This window comes from Lacerta agilis, chromosome 1 (assembly GCF_009819535.1).
Source record: "Lacerta agilis isolate rLacAgi1 chromosome 1, rLacAgi1.pri, whole genome shotgun sequence".
NCBI classification, from domain to species: Eukaryota; Metazoa; Chordata; class Lepidosauria; order Squamata; family Lacertidae; genus Lacerta; species Lacerta agilis.
The window spans coordinates 84,275,901-84,290,680 of record NC_046312.1 but is presented as its reverse complement, the minus strand read 5'-3'; the positions used below and the strand labels follow the sequence as shown (position 1 = coordinate 84,290,680).

The 14,780-nt window shown below is 45.4% G+C and overlaps 1 protein-coding gene across 1 annotated transcript; it reads left to right on the top strand.

The window, feature by feature from the left end:
• CATIP (ciliogenesis associated TTC17 interacting protein) lies at positions 1-10,772 on the top strand. Its single transcript, XM_033161071.1, has 10 exons — positions 1-218; positions 1,763-1,939; positions 3,935-4,135; positions 6,619-6,674; positions 6,907-6,993; positions 8,245-8,415; positions 8,685-8,809; positions 9,469-9,545; positions 10,237-10,325; positions 10,511-10,772. The coding sequence occupies exons 2-10, from the start codon at positions 1,843-1,845 to the stop codon at positions 10,721-10,723; spliced, it is 1,116 nt and encodes a 371-aa protein (XP_033016962.1). The 5' UTR covers positions 1-218; positions 1,763-1,842; the 3' UTR covers positions 10,724-10,772.
• Positions 10,773-14,780: the final 4,008 nt, after the last annotated feature.

Sequence of the window (14,780 nt, the reverse complement as noted above, 5' to 3'; positions counted from 1 at the left end):
AAAAAACCCGCAGTGAGTCTAGAGTGGGAGGCTTCAGGTCTAACATGAAGCTGACTTCCACTCATTTCTCTAAATTTATCCCCATCCTGGGAAGCCGATGGGTGGGGAGGAAATAACTGGGATGGATGCAACTGGGGTTAGCATTTAAGGCATCCATTGATGAGGGTGGAGGGGCTTTGGTGCTACATCAGGATGCTGTACAGAAGGACGGAGGACAAGTGAGTGGAAGGAAATAGGGAGGGGGCTTTGCAGCCGATATTCTCCCAAATTTATACAAATGCTTTATTGATTAATTGATTGCCAGGCTGGGAGCCATCCAAGTATTATTAAAAGAAAAGGAGGTAGTTTCAATGAGAAAAAGGCAGAGAAAGCACATACCTTATATAAATTTAAGTGCCATTTGTTTATTTTAAATTGTTAAATTTTGTCTACCACTTAATTGTCAAAACCTGTACTGTAGATGCTTCGCATAAAACATTAGACATTAAATTACCGGTAATCAGAAGTTAAAAATGAGTTGATCCATTAAAAAGTATTCATAAAATCACTGGTTAAAATATATGTTATGAAATATAAAAGGGAATTACCAATTAAAATGCTGACCCTACCTTTCTGGCTTAGGCTTGCCTAAGCAAAAAGGTTTTTAGAAGGCGCTGTAGACAATATAGCAAAGGTGTCTGCCAAATACCAGTGTGCAGGGAGTTGCAGCATAGGGACTGCCCCACTGCAAGACCGATTCCTTACTTGTACAGAAAATTTTGTTTTGACTATGGCAGACCAACACGGCTACCCACCTGTTACTTGTACAGAACAGGCTTTCCCCAAAGAATCCTGAAAATTGTAGCTTGGTGAGAATTCTCTGTTAAAGACCCTTCGAAGGACTACTTTTCTCAGAGTTCCATGGGAAGAGTGAAGATGGCCCTCACCCTTCCTACTATTCTCTGGGAAGAGCCTGCAAAAAGCTTGACCCTAGAGATCTGTCTTAGCACCCAAGGAGACGTCACGAAGCGCAGCACAATAAGAGCCATCGCTTTGCCTGGATATCTGGCTTTTAGACATGTTATGCAGGGCCCATTAGCTGGTCCTGATTCCTAGCTTTCATTTTCAAAAAGTTTGTGGTGTTTATAGCCTGGGAGGTTGGTGGGAATAATGGGAAATGTGCATTGCCCCTGAGGGAATACGGCAATCCTGTTAAAGGGGTCCGTGAGGAGGTGCTTTTGTCCGGATGCCCATGCAGGGGGCTAGGGCCATGTCACTCCTTGTGGAGTAGCACCTATTTGATGCAAGCCATAGGGTCTCCTCAACATTTGTTCGACCCCTTGGTCGATCATCCAGCAGACAGGTTGGTTGAGGTCAGTTACAACCCAATGCCTTCACCAAACTCCTTACAGCTGTAATCAGTAACGTTGTGGCCTAAATTCAAACCATACAGTGTCATCACGAGTCGTCTTTTGGTCAGCGATGCCCTGTGGGATTGTGGGCTCACACAGCACCTGAATGCGCAAATGGCAGATCCCCATGTCTTGGACATATTAGCTTAGTTATTTCTGGTGTTGGTTTCACGCTGAATTCTTCACTGTGACTCTCCCTTGTATACCGTGTATCATCAAAATAAATTGAAACAGTATGGCAGGCTGGGACTACTCCCCTTATCTCACACAGTATGTGGCTGGCTATGTCCACTCCAGCTAATGTATTGCAGGCAGGGTTTGCATCCAGTCTGCTTTCATCATCCATATCCTCCCCCCCCTTCTTCTTCCAGATTTCCTCACAGCAGACCTCTGGGAAGCATCCTCTTCCACATCCACCTGTTCCAAGGCTTTAAGTCCTCATCTCTCCACAATGCAAAAGAAGACCTCAGACGAGGTGCCGAAGGAGGTGCCAATACCGAAACTCCCAGCTGCCAACAAAGGGGCAGTGGAATTCCTTTCGCTCATTGGTGGGTGCCCCTTTTGAGGAGGGGGGGGGAGGCTCTCCTACCCTGTTCTCCCCTGTGTAAGGGAGGGGTGCTGACAGCCAGGAGCTTTTTCACTATCAACCTTTGAAGATATAGGAGTCTTAGGGCCAAAGTAGACTGAGACTAAAGCACCACTGGAAAAAACTTTTTTTTCTTTTTCTTCATAGCAGCCACTGAGGGGCGGGGGGGGGGGGGGTATTGGTATTGCAGAAGACATGGAGGAGGTTTAAACCTCTCCCTATCCTGCCACCCAGCTGCAGTTGCAATGAATTTCCCCACTCCACACTGGGGGCAATATCAGGATGGCATTTTCACTGGGATTTCAACAGGGGGGAGTAAAAGATCCCCTGTCTGCATGCTGCAGTCCCAATGAAAATTGGGGTGGGGGTCCCCCTGCACCTGCTATTATTAGAAAACAAAATGGAATAGGAATATTCCCAGTGTTTAGTGTCGTGTCTAGTTTCCTCAGTTCCAAACCATTAAGGAACACTATTGATCAGAGTGGACATGATTGTATCAGCAAGTTTCCTGCTAACTCCTAAGGCAAAACCAAGTTTCCTATCTTAAACAGCCAATTTTGTGAGCCACCTTTTAGACATGATACAGGCTTTGTTCCAGGGCTGGGATGGGGGAACTTCAGGGCATGGAGCCAAATGCAGGCTTCTTTGTCTGACCCTCAGGACTTTCCCCAGAGCCCTTTCCCTTCTCTCCAGGCCACATCCCTCACCAGCCCTGAACTGCACCATCCTTAAGAGCTTTTCCCTCACTGGAATATGTCCTCAACCTCAGACAATATGGGAATGTTCAGGGTGGCAGAAGAGGATATATTGTTTATTAATATCCTTCCTAACATGCACTAGCAAGTTCCTTTATGCAGCAGAGTTACATTTGCCCCTTTTATATGCGCAGCAGATAGCTGGTTGCAGACTCATGTGAGCCTTTCACTATTATACAATTCAATCTGTCTCAGATTGAATTGTATGTTCCCAGTAAATTCCCTTGAATCCCTCTTAAAAGAATAAAGACACGACAATCTTATTCGAAGTCAATAAAAGAAGTTTACTCACATCAGTTCACAGTTGGATTCCTGAAGGCAGACTTAGTTACAAATATGTACATGCGGATCTACCCCATATGGGGGAATAATCCCAGTGCTTCTGCTAACTGAGAGCTAGCAGAGCAGTCCTAGCTAGAAGCTGGTCAAACAAAGAAGGAAGTCAAAAAAAGAGGGAGGTGTGCTGTGTCACTCATCCTTTTGTTCCCTGGACAGGTTAGGTCATGCCTACCTTCTATCACATGCAAAAGGAAGGATGCTCCAGCCAGAAGGAACATGAAGTTTCGACTGGCTGGACCAAACATTCCCTTGCATGTCTTCTCCAGCATCACAAGAAATGTTGTACTTTACTGCCTCTCATGGATCACACCCCACAGACAATGCTTCTTGCTTGTCTGGATGCAGGACAGAGAGGGGAGTGTGAGCACAGGTAAGAAGTAGTCTACTATACAAAGGTAAAATTCACACGTTGCTTTGCTCGCTTTTGCCTCTGTCCCTGGGCACCATTGGCATGTGGGCCCTGGAATGCAGCCCATTTCCCCCATGCCTTTCCCTGACTGACCATCCTCTCAAATGCTGTAATAGATCATGGACAAAACACCAGGCACGTCACAGGCAAGCAACTGGCAGGCCTTGGGGACAAGCCAGGGAGAAAGGAGGTCAATATGACCCAGATGACTCCAAACTTAGTGGACTCATTCCTTCAGCTTTTCAGTTAAACACTTCCATATAGAACCGGGTTTGATATTAGGTCTCTGCTCATGAGTTTTAGGGTTGGGTCTACCCTTGTCGCCAAAATACTCTGCATCCACCACCACCAACTGGTTTCTGTTCTTGGGGGACATTTTCCCATTCTGTGTGGGAACAGGCTTTTCTCTCTGTGTTTCCCCCAAATGATAATGTTCTACTCTCTTATCTCACAGAACTGAAAGAGATAAAGTACTGCGTTTTTGGGGAATCGCTGGTTGCCATCTCGGAGAGTGGAGAGACTCTAGGAACATTCACCATCTCAGTGGAGGAGACCAGCTATTCACCAGATGACTGGGACGAAGAAGACGTGTACCTGGTCCGTGCCAGCAGCAAGGGGACCATTGATGGCATCCCTTGCACAACGTCCATTACAGGTAACTTCACTGCAATAATTTGGCAGGAGGAGGGTGGTGTTATGGAGAAGGGAGAGAGTTGGCCTACTCCTGTGTCCAAATAACAGCCTTCAGCCCTCAGATTATACAACTGGTGATATGGGACCTTGAAACTATGGATGCAGAGATGGAGCTATAGCATGAGGAGAAGAGATTTAACCATAGAGTATTTGTAGCAAGTGAATACAGTCATTTTGGGTTCCTAGTGTCATGCTTCCTTAGTCTGATAACTGTTTTAGACCCAAGGGAAGAAAAAGCTGAGCAAGGTTCCAGCCACACACTGTGGATACAGCACTTAATATTCTGCTATATCCCCAATAAGGCCCTACAATTCCTGTTCCTATAAGCTAATTTTGTCATACGTCCGGAATTTCCCGGACATAACCAGCAATCGCCTGTTGGAAGCAGTGTCAGGGCAGAACCCGCTGAAGCGTCTAGGAAAATCTGGACATATGGCAACCCATGTCAGCAGTATCACTTTGGGCAATTTCCCTTAAAAATAGCTCCAAAACTTCATTTTTAAAATTTATTTTTTGAGATTTTGCCAAAGAAGCTAAACAACTTTTCTGGCTGGATTTTCGCTTTTTGAAATATGGCAACCGTACTATAAGCAAGGCTCTACGATCTTTAAAATTATTCCCACTTCATTTAATGGGACGCATGGGCTGTGAAACTTGTTCAGAATTGCAACCTTCAATCAGCAAAGACCTCCTAATTTTGTGATGTACTTATTTAGGACATTTCTTTCCCACCTTCCCTCGAATGAGCTCAAGGTGGTATACATGGTCTTCCCTCTCCCCATTTTATCCTCACAACAACCGCCTGAGGTCACTATGTGTGCTTCATAGCTAAGTGGGGACCAGAACCCCAGTTTCCCAGGCACTCTAACCACTACACCACACTGCTGTTCCTTCTCCCAGCTATTCCCTTGTCACTAACAATATGTGTTTAATTTTTATTTTATCTTCTTAATGCAGCTGGTATATGTTGAATAAAAGACACAGAGTATTATTTGTGCATTCACACCCACTCCCCCAAGCAATCACATGTTTTGGTTGTTGTTGTTGTTGTTGTTGTTCAGTCGTTCAGTCGTGTCCAACTCTTTGTGACCCCATGGACCAGAACACGCCAGGCACGCCTATCTTTCACTGCCTCCCGCAGTTTGGCCAAACTCATGCCAGTCGCTTCGAGAACACCGTCCAACCATCTCATCCTCTGTCGTCCCCTTCTCCTTGTGCCCTCCATCTTTCCCAACATCAGGGTCTTTTCTAAGGAGTCTTCTCTTCTCATGAGGTGGCCAAAGTGCTGGAGCCTCAACTTCAGGATCTGTCCTTCCAGTGAGCTGATTTCTTTAAGGATGGATAAGTTTGATCTTTTTGCAGTCCATGGGACTCTCAAGAGTCTCCTCCAGCACCATAATTCAAAAGCATCAATTCTTCGGCGATCAGCCTTCTTTATGGTCCAACTCTCACTTCCATACATTACTACTGGGAAAACCATAGCTTTAACTATACGGACCTTTGTCGGCAAGGTGATTCTCTGCTTTTTAAGATGCTGTCTAGGTTTGTCATTGCTTTCCTCCCAAGAAGCAGGCGTCTTTTAATTTCATGACTGCTGTCACCATGTGCAGTGATCATGGAGCCCAAGAAAGTAAAATCTCTCACTGCCTCCATTTCTTCCCCTTCTATTTGCCAGGAGGTGATGGGACCAGTGGCCATGATCTTAGTTTTTTTGATGTTGTGTTTTGGTAGACTGCCTAAAACCCATTGAAACGAATGAGATTTAAGTAGTTCATGCACAATACTAGTCATTGTGTTTTTCTTGCGCAAATATGTTTTGTTTGGATCTGAGAGCTAGTACAAGGCTAGTGCTTAGAACCTTCTGCTCTCCTTCAAACACCTCAGTTGAGCTGCTTGTCTCCCTGGAAGAGCAACTAGGCAGAGAATGCAGAAAAGAGCGTCTTCACCAAAAACAGACCACTCTTCCCTGAGATGCATCAGTAGTGCTTTGCCATTTCATGGCATTGGACAGAGTAGTATTACAATCGCATCTTAAGCAAACAAAGAAATGACACAAATTAGGTTGGGCTGGCAGCACAGAAATGGCAAGTCAGGATGACAGCACAGAAAACACCGGAATGCAACTGTTTGGAAGAGAAATCATCTGGATCCTCCATAAAAAATAGAGTGAAGGAATGATATCCATTCCAGAGAAAACAGCTAGTGTAGAATCAACCCAGTCACAGTAAGTTTGGCAGCTGTCACAGTGGTTTTCTAGCAGCTATCAGACACAACTTCAGCAAAATTCCAAGAAAGGTAGGCAGCTTCAGGAACACTTGGTGAAAACTGGAGTATTTTCAAGGGTAAGAAAGAGGGACAAAGAGGCAACCTGGGCTTGCAGGGAGTGTTTAGGTGGCATAACCTTTAACTGTTTGTTTTTTAAACCTTTATCTCTTTCTTTATCAGGATATGTAACAAAGAAATTGGAAACTGTGGAGCAGCACACAAAGGAAAGTGTGAGGGTAAATATCTTGTTTGTGTCCCCTTCACCATGGCTACCTGGATGCAAGATAACATCTAAACACCTGGCCAAACTGGGACCCATAATTAGGCCTTGGGCCAGAGGTTCCCCACCTCTGCACTAGAGGGACAAAGGGCTTAGACATAAGTACCGGTACTCCTGGGTAAAAATAAAAAAAAACTCATCTGTCTGGCATGGAGGTACCATCTTGTTGTACTTACTCTTTTCTGCAGTTCAGGGAGCACCCAGTGGAAACCAGGACCCATGTGGTGAGACGCCAAGACCAGATTTTTGTGAGCAAAACTGTGGTGGAAAGAGATGTGAGTAAATTTTGATCCTTCTGAAAGGATTTAGAAAGTCAAGCCCAACTCCCTCCCTCTCTAGGTTAAGGGAAATAATCACACTAGTAATTCAAATCCATGCCACTTTCATGTCTGTTCACCTAGAAGTCCATTCCAGCGTGATTTCCCTATTAAATCCACACAACCAAAATTGTATTTTACATAATACTTATTTTTAAACATTCCCCCTCCCTCAAAATACAAGCTTCTAAGTGCATTTTAAAACGTGTTTTAAAATGAATTTTGATTGTGGCTGTTGTTGAATGAGAACTACATGGGAACAACCAAGAAGTGAATTCTGACTGACACATTACTTATTCATTTAGAATATTTATTTCCCACTTTATAAGCAGTTTACAGAAGATCCTGAAATAAAGATTACATTCAAATCTAGGTTCGGGAACAGAAAAAACACAATGTCCCTGTGGTGCTAGGATTATTTATAACACTGGAAGGTCTGAATCTGGTTAGTTCATACTTAGTTACGCAAATACTGTATCCCTCAAGCATTCCTAGCTACTGTCCTTGAATGTTATCTATAACAACTTGTTCCACTGGTTGTCATCAGGGATTAACATACTATGAGATTGTTACTTTCCACTATTTTGTAGTCTAACTATCTTGGAGTCTAGCCTTGTTGCAAGGCTTGTAAAGCAATTTGCACCCTGTTAAGTATTCTAAATAGACAAACAGCAATATGGCATACTATATTTATGTGTTGCCTTTATACCCCTTCTTTCTTCCATGATGGAATTCAAGGCAGGTGGCCTCTGGACACCAAACAGATCCAGATCTCCGGAGCATGTGGCTTCAGATCATCTCCCGGAACAACATTTATATTGCACATTTCCAAACCCTCCACCTTCATTATCTCAGTACTTACACCAGCCCACTAAGAAGAGCAGCATTGTCCTCATGTTGCAGATGTGAGCTGGTCTGAGGTCAAAGGAGTCATGCTTAGTACCAAATGCCACCTAGTGAATTTGCAGCTGAGATCTGATTTGAACTGAGGACTTCCCAACTCTTCACCACTATGCTGTACTTGCCCTCATAACAGTCAGATGACAAAGGGCAGCAAGATCACGGTTTCCCATTCTTGTCCCACGAATGGCTAAGCTTGTCTTGAAGCGCCAAGGAGTGCCATCTATAAGTCCCCAAACAATTTCCCCATAATGACCTGTTGTTGTCTTGGATTTGGTGAAAATGTCTTTCCTCTATTCTCTCTCGCAGGAAGAGATCCACGTTGACACATTTTCTTACAAACGTGCACAGCTTCATGGTCTAGTCTCAGAGTCTGCCAACTTCCTGGTGATGCGGGTGATGGCCAGGAGGCAAGCCGTACCACAGGATGCCATTTTCCTCGCATTTGGCATTGACCAGCACATCTGCCCCTGCACCTATGTGAGTGTGTCTGGTGGGGCACCCTGCCGGTGTTGGCAATGTATGAGGAAGTTTGTCTCAGGAAGGGCCAGTAGACCAGTGTTACAGCACATATTGTGCTGACCCATCCAGCTACTGGCGAAGGTTTCCAAGTGAAGATTTGACCAAAACATGTAGGCCAGATGACTGTCTAAAGTTAACTATATGCTAGCAGGAGAGAACAAGGCTTTGCTGCCTCACCAGCAGCACCGTTTTTACTCACCTTTCTCGTTCTTCAATTCCCTTCCCAGAGGAACCTGGGTGTCCAGAAGCAGAAAGTGGGCAAAGAGGAGGTGGAGGTGTTTGTCATCGAGAGAGCTGTGCACTCCGTGGACGAGGTCCCCCTTTGCTGGCAGTTCTACTTCCTATCGGATGGGTAAGGAGGCCCCAGTGCGATCGCTTGTGCCCAGCCCTTCCTTGCAGGCAATGTGGCTCACTCCCTCTGACCTAGAATAGCTTCTGACAGTCTTTTCAACAGCATTCTTACTGTAGGTTTCCTAGCGCAGCCTGGTTTCCTTTGAATGCCAGTGCTTTTTTATTTTAAAAAAACCCTATTATTATTATTATTATTATTATTATTATTATTATTATTACAAATACATTGAGTGAATGCAAGGTAACCAAGTTCTTTATTTCCACTCTCACAGTACACAGGTTGTGTGTACTAAATTGCCTGTCTCTCCCTCCCTTATTCCGCCCTAAGAACCATACATGAAACAACTCAGTTACATTCCGTATTCAAAATGACATGCAAAATGTGGGGAGGAGAAGAGGATACAGAAGATGTTTGCATCTTCAGTATCCACCAAGATACATTTGTCAGTTGATTAACTAAAAGAAACGCATATGTAATGGCAGGAGAAGTTCCCGTTCCTAGGCCTGGCATGCCTCATGATGGTCCATTCACAGCACATCATGAAGGCACCAGAGTCCCATGCAGCCACAGTCCTGCGGCCTCTGCCTATCTCTTACAGTTCCCAGGCAAATACGGGAGGGTCCAGCTGGCTAGTTTTCCTTCTTGCCTCCCCCACCCAGGCATTTATCTCGCCGTGTCCAGGTTGGATCCCCGGCCACCATGGTGATCCTGCAGATGCCCATTCTGATTGACACAGGTAAAAGGCAGGAGTCTGCGAAATTTCCCTCCCTCCACCCCGTCAGCGGTTGGGAATGGTCACCAGAGGCAATTGGGGAATTTGGTAGTTGAACCCCCTCCAGACATCCTTTTTTCATTGGACATTTGTGATGATCTGCAATTGAGATGGTCACATCTGCTTTCAATACTGTTTGTGCCTGCAAAGGTTTTGGGGTGGTCACGCTGCTTCATTTCCAAGCAGTGCATCTCCCATAACCTCCTGCTGAATTTTCATACCTTTTTTATACTACAAATGCTCTGGTTTATTTTTGCTTTGGTTCTGTTGTGCTATTGCCCCTTTGGAAAGCAAAAACATGATAGCAATTGGGGAAGTATCCCAGAGCAAACTAATGTAGACTAAATCCACCACTAACACACTATTATTGTGTCAAGAACACGTTGCAGGATACACCCACAACAAAACACCAGTCTGGAGAGGCCCAGGATCTGTGTTGGCCTCCACTGGGGACAGCATCTGGGAGTGAATCAACTAACTTGGGCAAAATGGCCGAAATGCATTCTCTTTCATTTGGGCATGGATTGAAATTTAATTGCACTATTTATTTATTTATTTATTTATTTATTTATTTATTTATTTCTAGTATGTGATGGACATCTATCTCTAATCCCCATGTTCCTAACTCTCTGCTTCAATTTCCACCTCTTCCCAGATGAACCAGACCCTCGTCCAGTCTTCGAGAAAATCCCGCTGGATTGGGAAGAGGATGTGCAGCTGTATTCCCAGTTCTTAGACAGAAAGGTGAGTTGTGTGGCAGCTAGAGTCTTGCCTACCCCCTTAAAATGTGCCAGTTGTTGCCAAGGGTCAATTAGTGGGCCTCCAAATACATATAGTTTTACTTAAAGTACTTTGGTAGGGCACCAAACTGGATAGAGCAACAACCTGAGAGCCCCTCCTCTAACCGTGGTTTGGTTTCCTCCCTTCAGGAGGAGCTGCAAGCAAGCCATGCCACCTATGTGCGTCGCCACCCAGAGCTCCGTGCACTGTTGGCAGATTTCTTACAGCTGCTGCTCCTTCGCAAGCCCGATGACGTGATCACCTTTGCTGCGGAGTTCTTTGCCCCCTTTTCAGCGGAGCGCCCGCCGTGCAGGTCGTTTCGGTCATCCAACAAGCCCAGCCCCTTTCGCAGCCACGTCTAAACTATTCCAGCAGAAGAATAAAGACTCAGAGAATGACACTGGGGTTTGCAGGAACTGTTTTTGGAAGTTGCTGGGGGCATGCCCTGCCCAAAGGGGTGCATGGTGACTACTGCTGCGTCCAGAGCAGAGACACAGTCCTGAGACACGCTGCTTCCCGAAGGGTGTTAGGAGTGCTGCTGGGTGTAGGAACTGAAAACACTAGCATTTCCACAACCAGCACAGAGCTGGCAAGTCTGCAAAGTGGGAAGTGGTGGAAAACCTCCAGAATGTGACATTTTGGATCAAATGTATCCTTAAAAATGAAAAAAGAAGAAGGCAGGAGTTAAACTTTATAACAGACTTCTCTGAATTTAAAATTTTGGCTTTAGAGATGAAAGCTCAGCCAATAAATAATTGAATCAATTGCTAGAAAATTGATAAGATAAAGTCCCCCCCCCATTATTGAAAACGAAGAATTTAAAAGGTGCGTCCAAATATGTAGACTTCTGCATGGAGGAACAACTAATGGCTGTGGAAGAAGATACACTGGCCTGATTCAGATGTAACTGAAAACTACGGTCAAAAGTGGGAAGCTACTGTTTATTGCAGCTAGAAACTTATCATCTCCTCTCCTTCGGCAGGAGGGTAGGAGGTGAGAAAAGGTAGGTGTGACTGTACGAACCAATGGCTCACACCTGCTCATTGATATATCTGAGTCAAACCTTGAATAAGGTATCAAACAAACGTTAATTCAGATAAATCTGCAAGTGGTCTAAAAAAAAACACCAAGAAGTAGATACCCCTCCCGAAGAATGGAAGGAGATGGAAAAGGTGGCTCAGCTGACATTTGCTCTGTTTCTAGTATATCTGTCAACATTAAGAGCCAGTAATTCTCACTCAGGCAGGCCTTTTTTCCAGTTACATCTGTAGGGACCCAACCTTTACATTTGAAACATGTAAATAGCAAGATCCCCATCAAACACAATTTTGTTTTTGTTTTTTTGTTTAAATAACTATTAGAAGTTACAACATTTAAACATGCACCAAAACATTAAAACCCTTGGTAATTGTTCCATAAAGGGATGTTTGTTTGTTTGTTTGTTTGTTTGTTTGTTTGTTTGTTTGTTTGTCTGAAAATGATTTCTGTACAAAAATGCAGAATAGGAAAAGCAGTGTACAGGGATAGCCCTCAGCCACCCATAGATAAATGATGATACTACTAATGGTGGTATTTGATTCCCTACGCGCAGTAACCCGTAGCTAACAGGGATTCTTACAGTGTGTTTTAGTGTAATAAACACAAGAGTTGTAACCCATTTCTCATGTTTTCCTTTGGTGTTGCATCCTTGAAGCAGGGGTGCCATTTCAGCACTGGCCACCATGCTGTTTAAAAAACAAAACATGAAAATGAAAAACTTCCCTGAAAACATTGCTATGTCCCTCTGATCACCTATGTTTTGGGCAACTCCTCTCTGCTCCTCAGAATTACAGGGCAGACACCCATTTCATCTTGCTCTGCTCTTACTCAGTCACCCTGGATGAGAGTTATGAGGCAGGGTTGGTTTTTTTGTTTTGGTTTTTTTGCCTAATTTCCCCCTTTCCCCCCAGGCCTTGACATCTGTACTCCAGAGGGCAAAATAAGCTGCTTTTGAACTCACTATCCTCCTTCCTTCCTCTCTCTTGCCTGTTGAGAAACCAGAACCTTTCCAGCTGCAAAAGAAAGCAGCATATTAGTAGGCATCGTGGCCTTCATACAGTCAGTCCCTCAAGCTTGATAATCATTCAACATTTTGAATGATTCAACTCAGTGGCCACTCTGGTCCCAGATGGGCAACAATTCTGTGGGAAGGACCTGCACATGGCCTCGTTGTGCTGGGCCTTTAAACATTACACCAATGTTGTGGGATGAAACTATGGAAACATACCTCCCACACCATTGTTGTAACCTCTTTTAGTGGGCGTGGGGAACCATTGGTCCTCCATAAGTTGCTGGACCACAACTCCCATTGTCCCTGGCAATTGGCCATGCTTGATGGGGCTGATGGGAGCTGTTGTTCAGTGACATCTGGAGGGCCACAGGTTCCCCACACCTGCTGTGAAGGGCACAATAATAAACCAAGAAAGATCCCTTTGAAGAATAAAGGAGAACAGTTGGGAGATATTAGAAGAAAAACCAATGTTCACAGCAAAATGAAACATAGCTCACTTGCTCACCTATATTTGTATTTCTAGGCTAGGAATCATTAATTGAATGGTCCAGGGGCCAAACCCAACCTGCTGAGGAGTACTTAGCTGCCCACCTTCATCAAAACCAGTCAATAATAAGATGGTGGGTACAAGAACCAGTGGCAAGGGCATGCTTGCCATCTGTTTTCCACAGTGAGCTTTGAGTGTAGCTTGTCCCTTTAAACAGGAGGTGGACAGGTTCTGAGAACTGGGGGTGTGACTGAGATGATGACTCAGCGTCATGTGAGGCCAGTGTTCAACCTCCTTCACAAATAAGCTCAATGTGATAAAGACAATTTGCAACCATTTATGTTTCTTCAAGGGAGGAAACGGGGCTCTCTGGAATCAAAGATAACGCTCTTGTACAGATGGAATGGATACTTGTGGTTTAAGAAAATTAACACCCCCAAACATCAATTATATTTACTCAACAAAAAGGAATTCATTTCAATAGAGGCTATTGCCATGTGATCTTTAGGTTTGCATTAGTGAAGGCCTTGTGTAATATGAGAACAAAGAAAAGGGGTCAGTGACTGCCTCGGGCCTGTCAAACTCTATCAATGTTTGCGTTTATATGAGCTATAAAAGTATATGCGCATTTATATACAGCCATATGCTGAAAGCAGGGCCGTCTTAGAGGGATCGGCCGCCGTGGCGCAACGATCCCTCGGTGCCCCTGGCGTGCCGCCTCTCCGCCCGCCTCCCTCCCGCACTGGCCGCCCCTCAGGAGGGGGGGTGGTCGAGCGGGGGATGAGGGGCGTGGCGCTGGAGCAGCGCGGGCTTTGTGCGCCCTTCCAGCACTCCAGCTGGGGCTCCGGGAGGCAAGGGCGGCTGGCTTTCAGCCCGCCCGCCTGCCCACCCGTGGGGGCGGGGGCGGGTTGGGGAGGGGGCGGCTGGTATGCCGGCGGGCTCGCGGGGGGCGCCCCTGGGAGGCCCGGGGCCCTGGCGCGGTGCGCCACCAGCCCCTATGGATGAGACGGCCCTGGCTGAAAGCTTAGTGTAGCCGTACATAGTTGGTAGCCTGCCTGCAGCCAAAGAACTATCTAAATTGTGAATTTAAAAAAATCATAATAATACTTCAAAATTTATATTTATTATTTGTACCCACTTTTCTGTAGCATGCATCCAAAGTGGCTTGCAAAAACTGAAGCAATCAGTAATACAAGACAATCTTTTGCACAATAAAAATGCAGCACTGAAGTCATTATATGAACAGCAAGCAGTTGTTACCATAACCCGCTATCATCACATCCATCAGTGTACATGGTGCTTTAGTTAAAGGTAAAGGGACCCCTGACCATTAGGTCCAGTCGCGGATGACTCTGGGGTTGTGGCGCTCATCTCGCTTTACTGGCCGAGGGAGCCGGTGTACAGCTTCTGGGTCATGTGGCCAGCATGACTAAGCGGCTTCTGGCAAAGCAGAGCAGCGCACGGAAACGCCGTTTACCTTCCCGCCTATTTATCTACTTGCACTTTTGACGTGCTTTCGAACTGCTAGGTTGGCAGGAGCAGGGACCGAGCAACGGGAGCTCACCCCGTCATGGGGATTCGAACCGCCGACCTTCTGATCGGCAAGCCCTAGGCTCTGTGGTTTAACCCACAGTGCCACCCGCGTCCCTACATGGTGCTTTACAGAGAACCAAAAAAAGGCAGGTCTCTTCCCCAAGGAACTTGACATTCACTTAATGTCATGGTCCTCATTGCCCCTCTGTTAGGAATTTGTTGTCTTCAGAAGAGCCTTTCTGGATCTTGTACAGCATCCTGCTTCCCAGAGGGCCAACTATATGCCTCTCAGAAGCTCACAGAGAGGACATGAGGGGGCGGGTACCTATCCCAGTCCAGTGGCATTTTG

Excerpts from the sequence above, each read along its gene's own strand:
- CATIP (XM_033161071.1), top strand. The coding sequence starts at position 1,843 with ATGCAAAAGAAGACCTCAGACGAGGTGCCGAAGGAGGTGCCAATACCG. Across the intron at positions 6,675-6,906 it reads ACACAAAGGAAAGTGTGAGG|TTCAGGGAGCACCCAGTGGA; the intron begins GTAAATATCTTG and ends TCTTTTCTGCAG. Across the intron at positions 10,326-10,510 it reads CCCAGTTCTTAGACAGAAAG|GAGGAGCTGCAAGCAAGCCA; the intron begins GTGAGTTGTGTG and ends TCCTCCCTTCAG.